Here is a 16,506-nt window from a genome sequence, read left to right as displayed (position 1 = left end):
GCTGAACAGGGCATTGATGAAACGCAGTTTCAAAATGCTCACGACCAGGAAGCTCCTCGCGCAGATTCGCGGAGGGGACTGGTTCATGTCAATAGATCTGAAGGACGCGTATTTTCAAATACAGATAGCGTCAAACCACAGGCGGTTTTTGAGATTCGCCTTCGAGGGCCAAGCATACCAGTTTGCAGTCCTGCCATTCGGCTTGTCCGTAGCTCCTCGTACGTTTACGAGGTGCATGGATGCAGCGCTCGCTCCTCTCAGACTCAGAGGCATACGAGTGCTGAATTATTTGGACGACTGGCTGGTTCTGGCCCAATCACGAGCGGAGCTCGTGGACCACAGGGCTGTTTTACTCGATCACCTCGAGAAGCTCGGCCTCAGTGTCAATTGGGCGAAGAGTTCGCTGAACCCCAGTCAGACGATCCTGTTTCTGGGTATAGTTCTGAACTCGTGTTCCATGACGGCGCGACTGTCACCACAGCGCACGATGGGCATTCAGCGCGCAGCGAGTTCTTTCCGCTGCGGCGCGACTGTGTCGCTCAAACACTGTCAAAGGATGCTGGGTCTCATGGCCTCAGCATCTCCGGTTCTGCGGCTGGGCCTGCTCCGCATGCGCCCCCTGCAGTTCTGGCTGAAGGCTCGGGTGCCGCGCAGAGCGTGGGCGTCTGGCCGGCTGCATTTCAAGGTCGATCAGAGCTGTATTGCGGCTCTAGCACCTTGGACAGCGAACGGCTGGTACCGATCAGGTGTAAGCCTGGGGACTTCCCCGAGTGTGAAAATGGTGTCGACAGACGCCTCCACTTCGGGATGGGGAGCGCTGCTCGAAGGCAGACCGTCCTTTGGCCTATGGTCAGAACGGGAAAAGCTCCATCATATCAACTGCCTGGAAATGCTGGCAGTGGAGAATGCGCTGACGCGCTTTTGTCCCCATATCAAGGATCACCACGTCGTAGTCCGTTCGGACAACATGTCCGTGGTGTCCTACATAAATCGCCAGGGCGGTCTCGGGTCCCGAAACCTGTACAGGCTGACGGAACGCCTCCTGATTTGGGCTCAACGCAACGTGCGCTCGCTGAGAGCGGTGCATGTGCCTGGACTGCAGAATCTGGGTCCAGACAGGCTGTCCAGAGGCAATGTCCCTACGGGCGAATGGTCTCTACACCCGCAAACAGTTCGGCTGTTGTGGGAGAGATTTGGCATGACGGAGGTGGACCTCTTTGCGTCCCACGAAAACGCTCACTGCCCCGCATTCTTTTCCAAGAACGAAAGCGCGCTGTCACGGAAATGGCCGTGCTGCCCGCTTTATGCGTTCCCTCCCGTCTCCCTCCTTCCGCAGGTGATAGAACGGGTGAGAGAAACGAGATGTTCAATACTGCTTGTGGCACCTCTTTGGAAGAACCAACCATGGTTCCCAGATTTGATGCAATTAGCAGATGTCGCCCCATGGCCGGTACCGTTGAGGAGAGATCTCCTCTCGCAGGCCAGGGGCTCGATTTGGCACCCTCAACCGGAGTTGTGGTCCCTCCATGTATGGGCACTCAACGGTTACCCGCTGATCTCGCAGTGGGAGTGCTAAATACCATCACTCAGGCTAGAGCTCCGTCGACACGACGTCTGTATGCCTCGAAGTGGTCGGTGTTCTCCAGCTGGTGCACAGCTCGAGGTTATTCACCCCTTAGTTGTGAGGTGACGGAGGTCCTCTCCTTCCTACAGGAGCTGTTGGATAAGGGCAGAGCCCCATCCACGCTCAAAGTTTATGTGGCGGCCATCGCGGCGTTTTCTGAAACGGCGTCCGGTCAGTCAATAGGAAGGAACGATTTAGTCATCCGGTTCCTCAGAGGAGCTAGGAGGCTGAATCCTCCCAGACCTCCGTCAGTCCCTATGTGGGACCTCGCGGCGGTTTTGGAGGCCTTGAAGGGTCCCCCTTTTGAGCCTATCCAATCGGTTAGCCTTCAGCATCTGTCGTTCAAGACAGTATTCTTGTTGGCTCTCGCTTCTGTGAAGCGTGTGGGTGATTTGCACGCGCTCTCGGTGAGCCAGTCGTGCTTGGAGTTTGGGCCCAATGACTCAAGGGTCATACTCAAACCTAGGCACGGTTATGTGCCGAAATCCCTCAGCACACCGTTTCGGGCTCAGGTTATTGCCCTGTCTGCCCTGCCGGTGTCAGGGGAGGATGGAGACTCGAGTCTTCTTTGCCCTGTCAGGGTTTTAAGAGCTTATGTGTCTCGCTCTGCTGCCTTTCGGCAGATGGAGCAGCTATTTGTCTCATTCGGTGGACGTTCCAAAGGAATGGCTGTTTCGAGACAGACTCTATCCAGATGGATAGTTGACGCCATAGCGTTAGCTTACGCTTCCAGGGGCCTTCAGTGCCCGTTGGGCGTCAGAGCACACTCCACAAGAGGCGTCGCCTCATCGTGGGCGTGGTCTACTGGGATCTCCTTGCAGGATATATGTATGGCGGCGGGTTGGGCCTCGCCGTCTACATTTATCAGGTTCTATAACCTGGAGGTTCCCGCCTTGCAAGCAAGGCTGCTGTCGGTATAGAAGAATCAGGGCCCTGAGGGGAATTCTGAATTCATGAGCGCTAGGCGCTGCCGACTGTTATATGGGCAGTATTGCGTAAGACCCGCATTGCCACATTGGTCAGGCCTTGCCTCGGCTGTGTGATGTCATATTGCCGCATCTACGGATGCTGCTAGATATGGGACGGAGGGTTTTTCCCCCTTTTTTCTGTCCCGGACTCTCTGTGAGTCCCTCAGGTGACTGTGCACTGTAAATCCTGGGCGTTGCTTCAGGTTTATCGGTGTGTGATCCCTGCGCGCACGGCGTTTTACATCGGGTTCCCGTAGCGTCTTAGCTAAGACGCAGTACGAGAGAGCTCTCGTAAGAGAACGTACTCGGTTACTAAACGTAACCTCGGTTCTCTCTAGAAGAGCGAACGAGTACTGCGTTCTCTGCCGTGCGTACGATTCACTCTGGTTCGCTTCGGCGATGAAATAAATCAGGTGAGTCAGCCTTTTCGAGCTCCTTTTATAGGTTGGGCCACACCCGTTTCGGCGGGAAGTGGCAAGAAGGGCGCGAAGCGCCCTTATTGGTCTGATGTTGCATCAGCCTGCGCTCGATAGGCTGTGCAGTTGCCGCAGAACAAGCCAGTGAGCGAGCGAGCCGTCTCGCCTATGGCTGTGTACTGCTGCAAATGCGCTTTACAAAAATACAAAATTAAGGATAATTTTTTGCTTCAGTATTTCGTGAAAAGAGACTTTTCCCGTAGCGTCTTAGCTAAGACGCAGTACGAGAGAGCTCTTCTAGAGAGAACCGAGGTTACGTTTAGTAACCGAGTACGTTTTTTTTAATTGTAGTAATTTGATGTGCTTTTGTCATTTTTTTATTTATTTATGATTAAGTAATTTTAATGTTTAGGTTTCCCTTCTAATGTATATGATTTATTTTCTTTCAACTTTAAATTACCAAAAATTATTTTTAACAACACTGTGACATGGCATAGTGACATTCACTATGTAGAGAATCATAAACGAATGTACACGTCAGCAATATCTCAGTGCATGTGTAAAATCTGTACGTGTAAATGTGTAAAAATGTTTTCTCATATGCCTTGAGTTCAGCATGATGGACATAAGCAGAGGCCAAATTTCCAAATTTTTCGACCTTTCTTTCCACACTGACAGCTACTCTCACTTGTAGCATGAAAAAGTCTCTTGAGCATTGTGAGACGCTTACACCATTACTTTAGCAACTGAAGTTGATACACCGGATATTGACTACAGCGTTCGAACAAACAGATCAGATTTAATTACATGCGGAACAGCAGTGAAGACAGTAAGTCCTGAAGATCAGATTTGAAAAACAACTAATCCGAAAAAAAGCCTGAGTCTCTAATAAGTTAAAATCACTCGCTCATTCATTTTTTAGCGCATTCAAGGCCTTGTCATGTTTTGTTATGCTGCTAAATGTACCACATACCTCCAGCCAGCTGAGAGTACCACTGAGCTTCCTGATGGTCCAGGCTGACTCTACCTGCAAATCATAACAACATCAGTCAATATTGTAATCATTAGCTGTGTTTACATGGACTCTACTAATCCGATCGTAACAGGACTAGATGCACAATCAGAATAAAACAGTCCAATTTAGACACGTCAATCGGACTGAACTGGACAGGTCTGATTCAGATTTCAATCGGATTGTAAGGGGTGGTTTATAATCGGAGTGAGAGGACCTGTAAACACTTGATCGGACTGAAAACCAAAACTGGAAAGTACTGTGCATGTGCAGAGAAATTTGCCAGAAACATAATATTGTGCATCACTATTTTGTCATTTTTCACAGTCAACAGGATTGAAATAACGAGAAATGATTATGAAAAGGGGAACCGTTTCTGATGAGGACCATGGCTCAGTGAGAATAAGGGCTAACCACCAAGCCACAGCTTCAATGCTAAATTTGTTACTTTAGACAGGAATGTTTTGTTCTCTAGCTATAATGATTGAATCAACGCCTAGAATTTGACTATACTTTTAACATATGTTAAAAGCTTTGGAGTCAATCCAACAGAGCTCTTCACAATTGAAGCCCTTGCAACATTCTATTACTTCAACTTCAGAAGCCGTGTTTTAAAACATATCCATGATTTTTATATTTTTCAAACTTATTTTTACAAATTACTACCATGTGCATTGGCCTCCAAAAAGATTCTAGGGACTGTCTGGAAAACATTACAGGAATGCATCAACTTCCTGGAGCTTTTCTGCACTTGAAAATGCCACGACTCGCATGCCAAACCCACTTATTAGCAGAGAGATGTCTGTGGCAATCAAGCGCACACTTACATTGTGCTCTCCTTCTGTAGTGCACACATCATAGACATACGCGAGAATGATGTCCACCAAACCAAGCCAGACGTGGAAGTGTGCTTTCTTATCCAGCAAGTACGAACGGTTTGTGAATTTCCTCATCTGCTCTTTTTCCTCTTCTGTGAAAGTTATTGCTGAAAGTACAGAGAGAGAAAGCGAGGCATTCAGTGTTGTTTATCAAGTTATCTCAGGGAGGTACAGTCAAAGTCAATCTTTTAAACACAGGGCTCCAGCAGGGAATGATGGATGCCTCTGCTCTGCTGAGAGCTTTAAAAAACAAAAGCATGTTTGCCGCAATTATTTTTAAATCAAAGTCGGAGACGGGACTTTTGAAGCAGAGTTAAGTTACCCCATGGGAAGAGCAAAGTTACAGAGCTTGATTGATGCCCGAAACTGACTTGATACTGCATCAGGGAGGATAGAGTCGAAGGCAGGGCAGCGAGAGAGAGAAAGAGAGAAAGAATGGGCAGCACTTTAGTAGCAGCTGAAAGTGATCCTTTTCTTGGCTGCAGCGCTACCCCTGATAGAGCCCCTCGTGTGCATGCTTGCATGTCCATATACACACACACTTAAAGCTATTGCTGGCAGAAGTCGAGTTCTGGATCTGTTGGGAGCTGCTGGATTCCAGCAACATGACGACTGAATAGCTCCCCCATTTTTTCTCCCTTTCTACCTGATTTACCCTCTAACACAGCTGCCTTCACCTGGCAGGAAACACCGTCTTCTGTGAGACCAAAACCAGAAGCTGAGGAAGGAGTTCATCTCCACCCCGGCTCTTGGCTTCTCTTTATATTAAACGGTTTCTGTCACGGATTACTCATTTACAGATTTTTTTTTGTTTCTTTGTTGTTTATAAAGAAACTCTTAGCACTTTAACCACTGCAAACCATTCCTTCTGTCTGGGCCAACTGCCTCGTGAGCCCAAACACTTTTGTTTTATCAAAAAGAGAAGCCTGGACAATAACTTCTGAGCTACTGGCAATGCCTCATTGGGGCTATACCAGCCTACTTTTATGGAATGCTTTATAATTTGTCATTCATTCAATTGCAAAATCTGCAAAAACAACATCTGACACCACACAGGTGCCCAGACCACTAACACAAACAGCTATTGGAGTGAGATGGGGGAGTGGAATAATGAAGTGCATACATGCATAAACATACATGAGGCTGTCATCTCCATTGGGACCTAGAGTGAGAAGATACCCGATACACATGGGAAGGTAAGACACTTCCGCAGGTATAAATATACACACAAAATAAAGGAAGATAGACAGACAAGGAAGAAGCAGAAATTTTGAATCAGAATCTTAGGAAGTAAACATAACACATTCTCGTGTGTGATCTCTGTTGTGCAGGAAAGTTTCTCATCATGAAGATGAACAGAAAGAGTAAAGCCTTTGGGTACAGCTATTCCATGTTGTTCAATTGTGAATTGCACTTAGAATGTACCTACAGGTTTGTGAAGAAAATATCAGTGTGAGAGTTTATTTTGTTTACTTTCTTCTAACAAACACAAATGCATCTTTTATTTTGAGAGGCACAGTGGGAACCATAGCTATCTTTGTGTCCAGGAATTTAGGAATGTGCCTGTATGATTTTTGCTAAATTGTATTAAATAGACATGGATCACATCATTTCAGTGGCGAGAGTAGGTTGTGGAAATTCAACCGTTAATTTCAAATCTAAACATAGAAATAAAGCCTACATGGTTTCTCATAGCTAAACGATAATGAAAATGAACGAGCTCATCCTAATACCCAAAGAGCAAAGGGCCTAATTAACGTTAATGGCTTAATGAGCCATAAACAGTCAGGAAAAACTTAGAAAACCGCGAGGAGGAGATATATTGGCACTGATTTGCGTGCACTTCACTTTAGGATGTTCAGGACAGTCTGTCCAAGCAATTAATCTGCTCTAAGCATCCTGCATGATGATGAGAACACTAAAAAAAATACAGTTGTATAGAATTATCTTTGTGCTCTACAAAGTTATTTGACTGATTGACAGCAGAGACAGACAGCTTGGAGCACATATCTTGAAACGTCGCCATCTCCCTCTGTTTAATCCTTCTCTTCTGTGAAAGGACCCTCGTCCCCCCTGCACCAACATATGCTTGCATCTCAGAGTAATTTCCTCATTCAGTAATCGGGCACTGAGGAATTAGCACACTACTGTAGTGATAAAGAACATGCTGGTGTGGGACACAATCGCTTCTCGGCTGATTATGTCTGTGCTGCTTAATCACACACGTCAATATTAGGGATGGGACGATAACCGGTTTTATTGATAACCGTGATAAAATGTGCTGAAGGTTAGTAATATCGTTTAAAAATGAATTATCATTAAAACCGTGTTTGATTATCGCGGTTTTAATAACTCACTATTAAATCATGTCCAGCCAGCAACAGTCTGACGCAAGCGCAGCGCACAATGTTTTTTTTGTTTTTTTTCGAGAAGGAATGGCGAAAGTCAGTGACTTTTCTATGCTTTTCTATGCTTCTACACTTTTCATTGTAAGGAAGAAAATGCCACAGAATTTAATCTTTCTTTAAATTAAGTGCATAGAGTTGCTTGTTTTATTAGTTGTTTGTTGATTATTAAATATAAAACTTGCTGAAATGTTTTCAGTGTGAGCATCAACTATTTTTGAACACTTTCATCTCGTTTCAACAAAACCGTGATAATATTGATAATCGTGATACTTTTAGTCACTATAATCGTGATATTAAATTTTCATACCGTCCCATCCCTAGTCAATATTACACGCAACTTTAAACGTGCCAGAAAGCTTTGTACTGTTACAACAAACCTGCCAAGAAAGAAAGAAACAGACAGACAAAACAATAGATGCATAGCTATATAAAAAAACTGAGTTAAGATTGATGGATTGAAGAAAAGATGAAGACATAAGAAAAGAATAGATACGACAGAATGACAGATATAAAGAAATATAGATAGACGGAATGACACAGAACAAGTAACATTAAAGAACGATAGATGAACCAGACAAAACCAGAATGACAAACAGACAGAAAGAATGATAGGTAGACCGAACAATAGATAAACGATGGACAGAATGAAAGAAAGACAAAGTGATACATAGATAGATAGATATGAAGTTAGACATTAATGATAGACAATAAGACGAAAGTAAGAAGAAGAGAGTAGGTACAAGCTGCTTTGTTGGCACAAAAGTGGGCTGAGAGGTGGTTTGTACCTCACTGACTAAACTAACTCTGTGACTAAGACACAGCCACATCAAAATGACTCAGCAGTTATAAAACAATGATAAAAAACATACATCAGCCAAAGAGTAAAAGTATGAGTGTTAAAGCATTGCTAGACTACAAATAGCTTCACATCTTCTATGTGCAGCGTGTGAACACAACAACACTGTCGCTAGTCTAAGATTAGGCTCTCAAGATGATCTGTTTCCGGCAAAAGCGCGCCACCTGCCGGCAGACAATAGGATTAGCAGATCTGGAAATATTCCAGGTTGCATTGAAATCTTGACGTTGTCAACTAAACCAACCTAGTTCTCCATCCAGACCCACAGAGAGAGACACACAAGACAAAGCAGTAATTATGCACTGAATGTTTAAATACATTTAGAGAGATTAACTTTACTCTCTAAAGACAGAACAAAGCGATTTAGTGGATCTGAGGAGGTAAAGGTCTCACAGGTGTCGGACTGCGCTGAAGGGTCCGGGCTCAGTTCTCTCCACCACGGTTTAAACTTCAGCAGGTTTCTGATCTCCTCCTCGTCCTCATACAAGTTCACCCTGCGTCAAACATACTCAACAATTAATGAATGAATGACTCCCAAAACAGTAAAAAAAAATATCATAAAAGAATCTGAATGTGTGGATGTTCTGATGCGTGCAATGTGAAATTAAATAATGTTTGAAATATTCTTTGTCCTTGAAGTTTCGACAAATTTGACGAACATCAGTACATGAACAAAAATGGTGGACTTACATGTAATGGTCGGAGCAGAATATTGTGGTCTCTGCTTCTAGTCGATTGTGTCTCCTGAGCTCAGGAGCAGTGTTGTCAGGATCCTTCAAGTCAATCACCTCATTCAGTTCCTCCTGAATGAGCAAAACAGCAAGTTGTCAACAATAACTCAAGGTCATTTCATTTTCTAAATGTCTCATGGTGTCATCTGTATCAAAATCTTACTTGCAGTCTGGCGAAGACTCCAGACCTAAGGTTTCCAAAGCCATACTTGTGGTATTCTTTCAGTGTCTCTGCTGGTGTTTCAGTGTAAACCTCCTGTTCTATCTGCCAATCAAACTCCTCCTCTTCTTCTTCTTCCTCCTCACATACTCCACCACAGGCCTCTGTGAGAATGCCAACAGAGACGTTCAGTGAATACAGAATGAGTGGAACTTGAAATTTGAGAAGAACGTGCTGGAAGATGATCTGCTTTTCATACCCAAGGAAGAACTCAACCTTACCTGTGTCCTCCACCAGTGGTTTGGCTGACCTTGATCCCTTAGGAGCCAAGAGACTGGTGAGCATCTCCAAACCTTCAAAGTGCTCTCCGGCTGTCTCTTTAGGGACATGCAGCGTGAAGAGGCCTGATAAATACACACATCCTTAAAGTGGTGTAACAAAGGCATATCACGTTTTGAGTTATACATTTAAGTGAAACTGATTATTATAAGTAAAAAATGCAACCAAACAATCGGTTGATGATTGGATGGAGGCCGATCTGAGAGTTTACAGTTGATCGTAAGAAAAATGTTCAAGAGGACTAAATGATTGAAGACTTCCATCACCAGAGCAAGTCTGTTGTTGCACTGGAAAACGGAGTTAAGATATTTTAATAAAAAACTTACCAGGTCAAAAATAGTTTACTAAATTGAAATATATTCATGGACAAAATATATGCATTTAGAAAATAGGGAGAATATTAGATATTCAAACTACTAAAATAACTAATTCAATAGTTATATGAATGAATGTTAGCTTACCCAACTAAAACCTTTTTTTGAGGAGAATTATACTGCCATTATACTAAAATGCTGCAATTCAGTTCCTAAGTTGTTCTGAATGATTGTTAATGTACGGTTTAGCGTTAGTAGGGTGTACTTTTTTTAGGGCGAGGTTGGGCTAAAAGTCTCTATTCTTTGCTTGCCTTTGGTCTGTATGTGCACTCTAGAAAGGGAGTTTGAGAGACCAGTTTTGGAACTCATTCTTTCAGCAGTTTCTGTTTGGTTCCAAGGCTAATGTTGCAGAAATGATCCACTTCGCCTTTAAATCGCTAAACAGCTCATTAAGCAAGCAACTTAGCAACTTATATATTTCAATGGCACTGAAACAAAAACAGTAGGCCCCAACAAAATGAACTCATTAAAGTCAGCAATAGTGATATGCCTGTATCAAATTTTCCTGTTTCGGTTAATGCTTTTATCACGGTATACGGTATTATCACGGTATTTAAATTTTGTTCTAAAAAAGTGGTCATAATACAGTATAACAGGTTAAAACTTTTTTCTTATAACAAAAATAACTAAACATTTAAAACAATAAAGCAATACAGAAAAATATATAAAAGTTAAATGTTTTACACAGATTCAAGTGCAAAAGAACTATAAAAACCAATAGGTATCACTTTACAATAAGACCTCATTAATTAACCTTAGTTAATGCATTAACATTCAAGGCAAGGCAAGTTAATTTATATAGCACATTTTGTACACAATGGTAATTCAAAAAGAAAGTAAAAAAAAAAAGTCATGAAAAAAAATAAATCACAAAAATAAAACAAGCAATTTAAGTACTTGAAAATGATTTAAAAATGAATTTAAGACAGTTTAAAAATAGAAAATGATTTTACATAAAATACAGAGCAATACATAAAATATAGTGTAATCAGTTCCGACATCGCATAGTGCTCATTCAATAAGTGCACAGCTAAACAATGAGCAATAGCTACATTTGCTATTAGGGGTGTAACGGTACGTGTATTCGTACCGGACCGTTTCGGTACAGGGCTTTCGGTACGGTGCACTTGTGTAATGAATGACCGAATGCAATATTTTGTTTGCGGAACATATACATTTTCGTGTTTCCAAATTAACATATTAAGTGGCGGATTCGGAAGTCTCCGCGATCAGCGCAAATCCCGCCCTGCAGCTGATTCTAAGGCCGGTGACACACTGGCTGCGTGGCGTGAGCGTGGCGTTTCTGCTGTTGTCAGTTGCGTGACACCTGCTTCGCGTTTTCTGTGTCTTTACACACCAGAATGGTGCCTGACGCGGCGCTGACGCGCTGCTGCTACTGTAGGTGACAAATAGGGAGACGCAGAGGCGCCGACAGACCAGGATCTTGTCTTCACGACAACAATATCTATACTTTATGTTGAGCATAAATATAAAGCCTACTGATAAAGGACGGTGTTTGACAGGTGCAATATGCCAGTGTGTCACCGGCCTAAGGTTTTCAAAAGGCATCACGCGAGTGTGAACATCACTACAACTAGGAAAAAAACGATTGTAATTCAAACGCAGCTCCCGTCGGCATTTAAACGGACATTTGCTCTTAATTCCAATCGGTCCAACGCAATAACGAAATCTGAGCAGGTCTCAAAACTGAACCTGTTCATGCTGCACTTTACACTTTGGAAAAGTTATATATATTTTTTTAATATGAGCAGGCCTACAAGCTGGGATTGGTAATGCTGCACTGTAATCATAGTTATTTATTTATATTTTTCATTATATTTTATTATATGATATTGGTTTGAGACAGAGTATTTTATTTAGTGGAGAACGTTGCAGCAGTATTTTTATTTCTTATTCTTTTTTTATTTTATATATATTTTATTAAAAAGTATTTTAAAAAAAGTGTAAACAAATTGTTAAAAAAAAGTTTATAGTAATAAACAACCTGCAGTTTAATGTTTGCATTTCTTTCCCTTACTGTACCGAAAATGAACCGAACCGTGACTTTAAAACCGAGGTACGTACCAAACCGTGATTTTTGCATACCGTTACACCCCTATTTGCTATAGATGTTATTAATCTTTGTTAAAAAATCTTAAAAGTCTTAGTTCATGTTAGCTCATTAAATAACACAGTTGCAACTTTCAATTTTAACAATGTGTTATTAAATATTGGAATACCTAAGATTAATGAATGTTCAGAATAATTCATAAATAACAAATGAAGCCATAATTGCAATAATAAACCATAAAAAATTGTGAATGAACAATAAAAGATCAAAACACTTTCAAACAATATCTAGGGCATTTGTAGTCCAGATTAAAAAAAAATGAATGTTTGAAGATAAATAGCCTACTACGTCTAAATATTTCAGTAGTTGGCTCTGTAATAAACACCATAGGGAAAACACAAATCTGAATGGTTATTTAAGATTATTTAAATATGGTTTAGAAAGTAACAGCTGTTTTTTTTAATGTGTTTACAGGGTAAGGGCTTCATTTAGCGCCATCTGCTGTCAGAGAGTGAATGTGCTTTCATTCAGCGTCTCTCACGTGTTCCTCCATGTGCTTCTCATGCTTGCTTGTTTACATCAGAGGCATGCGCTCTTTCAAGCAGCATACAGCAATGTAGTGCATTTTAAGCAGTTGATGGGAATACTATTCTTAAAATGCATTCCAAATTCTGAATAATTTGTAATGTATATTTATTCACGGTATTTAGAAGTGCCCACGATAACAATATCGTGCATGTTAATCACCGCAATATATTGCATTACCGAATACCGGCACAAGTCTAGTCAGCAAGAAATCGAAATTCACTCTATTTCTACATGCATGGTATATATTGCATTGTGGATTCTTTCATGAACATTTCATTTTTAAAACTTTTTGACTTTGCAATTTTTAATTAAAATGTTATGAGCATTCTCTTGAACACTACCACTTACATATTATCGACTGCAAGCTCACATCTATAGATCTCTCCATCCAATCAAGTCCCCGACCTCCATCTTTTTCTTTTCAATAATTAATTTTATTTAGATGTTTCTCACAATATGGAACAAAACTGTATTTCATTTACATCAGAACTTTAATGCAACAGTTCACCCCAAAAATAATTTTTCTTTTTCTTTTTGACCATACAATAAAAGTCAGTGGGCTCCAAAACAACATTCTTCAAAATGACACTGTCCCCAGCTGCTATTGGTAAAGCAAACAGGTAGTCCCACCCCAAACTCAAACTCACTCTTTTGAAAGCAGCCACAATATTAACTCTTTTCTGGGAAATCAGCCTACATGTTGCTTACGTACAGGTGTCTCTACTTATTAATCTTGGCAGGATAATTTTTTTTTAAATCACAAAAAATAAACATCATCCTTAAAATGACAATAATTGCCTTGATTTTAGTCCTTACAGATTTGTGAATGATTTATAATTTCTTATGTAAACACAGTAAGCAATTAAAGGTACTTTAAGATAGACGACTGCTAAATTATTCATTGGTTGTTGATCAAAGATGATGTGCTGAAATGAGGCCAATGAGATGTCAAGCAGAAGATCCCATGGCAATTAGGTATAATTAAAAGTGCTAATCGGCAGCTCATTAAAAAGACATGTCATGACTACAGCTGATCGGTGAGACATAAATCACACCGCTGCCTCTGCTGTTTCTTCCTGAATTAAAGATTGACGAGCACTGCACGCAAGAGAGTGAGAGAGAGAGATAGAGAGAGAGACAGAGAGAGAAGAGTGAGTATAATCAATGTGTAGGTGTTAGAGCCCCACCGATATGGGTTTTATTTGGGGCCGATACCGACACCGATATTAAGGAGTAAAAAAAGGCCGGGTGGTCTCATTTGAAAGAGGGCCTCTAGACGTACACTCGATTCATGTTAAAAAAGGTTCCTCGACCTGAAGGGATACCTCGAATTTGGCGCGGATATGCCTCCCTGTTACGGCGATATGGGCATTCAAAGATTCAATGGTTTTCCATACACTTAAGCTTTAAAGTGTTTCATCCAGATCACCAGTAGCAAACAATGGAAAACCAGTAGAAATCTGCTGTACAGAAAGACAGCAAATAAGAGTAAGCAAGAGAGTTTCTCCATTTCATTATTCCCATTACTGAAAAACAGCAACAGCAAAAACACCTTTTAAACTAGGCTAAGTTGGTTTGCTGGTCTTAGTTGGGCATACTTGAGCTGTTTGCAGCTAGAACAGCTGGCAGCCTAGCTAAACCAGGTCGAAAGACCATCTAAGACAAGCTTAAAGAAGTTAAGACCAATTTAGGCTTAAAGCAATTTTTAGTTGGCATTTCTTATTGTTTAAAGGCATAGTTCACCCAAAAACTACAATTTTATTGTAATTTACTCATGTCGTTCCAAACCTCTATATGAACTTCAGTTATTCTGGGGAACATAAAAGAAGACCATTTGAGAAATGGCTCAGAGTTTTTTTTCAACAATGGAAGTTAATGCTCAACAATGGAAATTAACATTATTCAAAATACCTTCTTTTGTGTTTCACAGAAGTAAGTAAGTCATACATACAGGTTTGGAAAATCATGAAGGTGATAATTTTCACTTTTTGGTGATCTGTTCATTTAACTCTGGGTTTTTAAATGAGAATGGGAAATCATCAGAAGCAAGGTAACAGCTCCAAATCCACTTCTCCCACATGTGCACAATATCTGGATTGCATCAGTGTGCTAAGGCCTAAAAAAAAAAAAAGTTTGGTTCCGGTTGGTTGTCAGTTGAGGTCATTGGTCGGTAGGGATTTATTTTTTTTTTTAATTTTTTTTTTTTTCTCCAGTGGCAGTTTTACACACACGCGCTGATTTTAAATGTGTGTACCGGTACTTTTACGACAGTGATTCTGTATTCCCGTTTAAAGTCTGTTGTTGCCATAGACACGCAAAACGCACACACACACACAAAAAGCCTTCGCGGGAGTTTGACAGGCGATCTCATAGTAGATTAACATGGAGGATTTTAACTTGAAAAACGGAGTGTACAGTAGAGCTGAAACAATTACTTGTTACTCTCTGTAAACACAGAAAGCAATTACTGTATTTTTCGGACTATAAGTCGCACCTGAGTATAAGTCGCATCAGTCCAAAAATACGTCATGATAAGGAAAAAAACATAAGTTGCACTGGACTATAAGTCACATTTATTTAGAACCAAGAGAAAACATTACCGTCTACAGCCGCGAGAGGGCGCTCTATGTTTTCAGTGATAGACTACAGGAGCACTGAGCAGCATAGAGCGCCCTCTCGCGGCTGTAGACGGCAATGTTTTCTCTTAGTTCCTTTCCCTTGGTTCATTTCTCTTGGTTCATGTCAAATTAATTTTGATAAATAAGTCGCACCTGACTAAAAGTCGCAGAACCAGCCAAACTATGAAAAAAAGTGCGACTTATAGTCCGGAAATACGGTAGACGTTCTTTATGACAGACTACTGCTAAATTATTCACTGGCAGTCAATCAAAGAAGACATGCTGAAACGAGGCCAATGAGACATCAGGAACAGGATCCTATGGCAATTTCTAAGCAACTGGAAATCTTCATGCTATTTGGAGAGCAGTCTGACAGCATGAACTGTTGTGAAAATGTTAAAAAGCACAGGGATGTATTAAATATCAATTACCTATCAATCAGTTCCATGGGAACTGTAAGGAAAAGCAAATCCTTGGCAGTCAAATAGCATTGTTTTGCCTTAAATTCCTTAATATTTCATCTTGGATTTATTGTTCTATTTTTTGGGTAAACATTAACTTTTTATTTTTTGGGGATTTATTTCTACATGAATAATACAGACACGTTGGTGACCAAAAGCCAGAACTCGCCACTGCGCTGTATGTCAGAATGCTGCCTACAAGGATATTAGCTCCAACATATTTTCGATCTTATATATGTCCTGTGAGGTTGTTATGCTGTATCCTCTATGTGTGATTTTCTTCCAAACCAGTTAAACGCAAACCTCACTATTTCCAACTATTATTTCTCCTTTGCCCTGTATATAATGTTAGTCAAAAAAGAAATGCATGTATGTTGCCCTGTACAAGTTTAAACCTTGTCATTTAAAGCATAATTGCTTAAGAGCATCCTTTATCTAATTCTGTCTCAGACTATGCTTTTATTTTAGATAAAACTATGGTAATGACAATTTCTCTAAAACTGCACAGCAGTTCACTGTAACACAGGCTAGTTATAAAATACTGACAATTTCACTCAGGCAATAGAGCTAACCCACATCTATCAGACTTTAATCACTATGTTATGTTTGCATTAGATCTTAAGCTAGTAAATACAAATAGAAAGGAAACTTAGAAGAAATTGATTTTTGCAAGACTAGTGCAATTTCGCTGCTTCTGCTGAAGCTTGTTCATGTCGTGTCTTAAGAAATGCCCATGTCTGACGTACTGAGTGGTAAAAAAAAAAAAGTAAAAAATAAAAGGCGGCAGAGGTTTTCAGAGACACCTGCGGAAGAAACTAGAAAAGGTAAGCGAGTGATTGTTACCTTTATCAATATCAAATGAAGCTTTTTCCCGACCATCTTCTACTATTCTCCCAGGAAGAGTCAATCTGTAAGGTTAATGATTACATAGATTCATTAATAATGGTACAAATAAAAGCACCATATATATCTCCATATGTAAGTGTATATTATTATGCGATA

At 40.9% G+C, this 16,506-nt stretch overlaps 1 protein-coding gene across 1 annotated transcript in view; it reads right to left on the bottom strand.

Moving 5' to 3' along the window:
* shq1 (SHQ1, H/ACA ribonucleoprotein assembly factor) overlaps positions 1-16,506 on the bottom strand; it is a 39,335-nt gene that overhangs the window by 21,568 nt on the left and 1,261 nt on the right. The window contains exons 3-9 of the mRNA XM_059559918.1: positions 16,348-16,412; positions 9,335-9,457; positions 9,057-9,217; positions 8,853-8,965; positions 8,556-8,656; positions 4,848-5,005; positions 3,982-4,035 (exon numbers count right to left, since the gene is read on the bottom strand). Of these exons, the coding sequence (XP_059415901.1) occupies positions 3,982-4,035; positions 4,848-5,005; positions 8,556-8,656; positions 8,853-8,965; positions 9,057-9,217; positions 9,335-9,457; positions 16,348-16,412 (775 nt within the window). The remainder of the gene's footprint in view (positions 1-3,981; positions 4,036-4,847; positions 5,006-8,555; positions 8,657-8,852; positions 8,966-9,056; positions 9,218-9,334; positions 9,458-16,347; positions 16,413-16,506) is intronic.

This window comes from Carassius carassius, chromosome 10, assembly GCF_963082965.1.
Source record: "Carassius carassius chromosome 10, fCarCar2.1, whole genome shotgun sequence".
In the NCBI taxonomy this organism is placed as follows: Eukaryota; Metazoa; Chordata; class Actinopteri; order Cypriniformes; family Cyprinidae; genus Carassius; species Carassius carassius.
The sequence above is the reverse complement of the archived record's forward strand: the minus strand, read 5'-3'. Positions and strand labels throughout refer to the sequence as shown.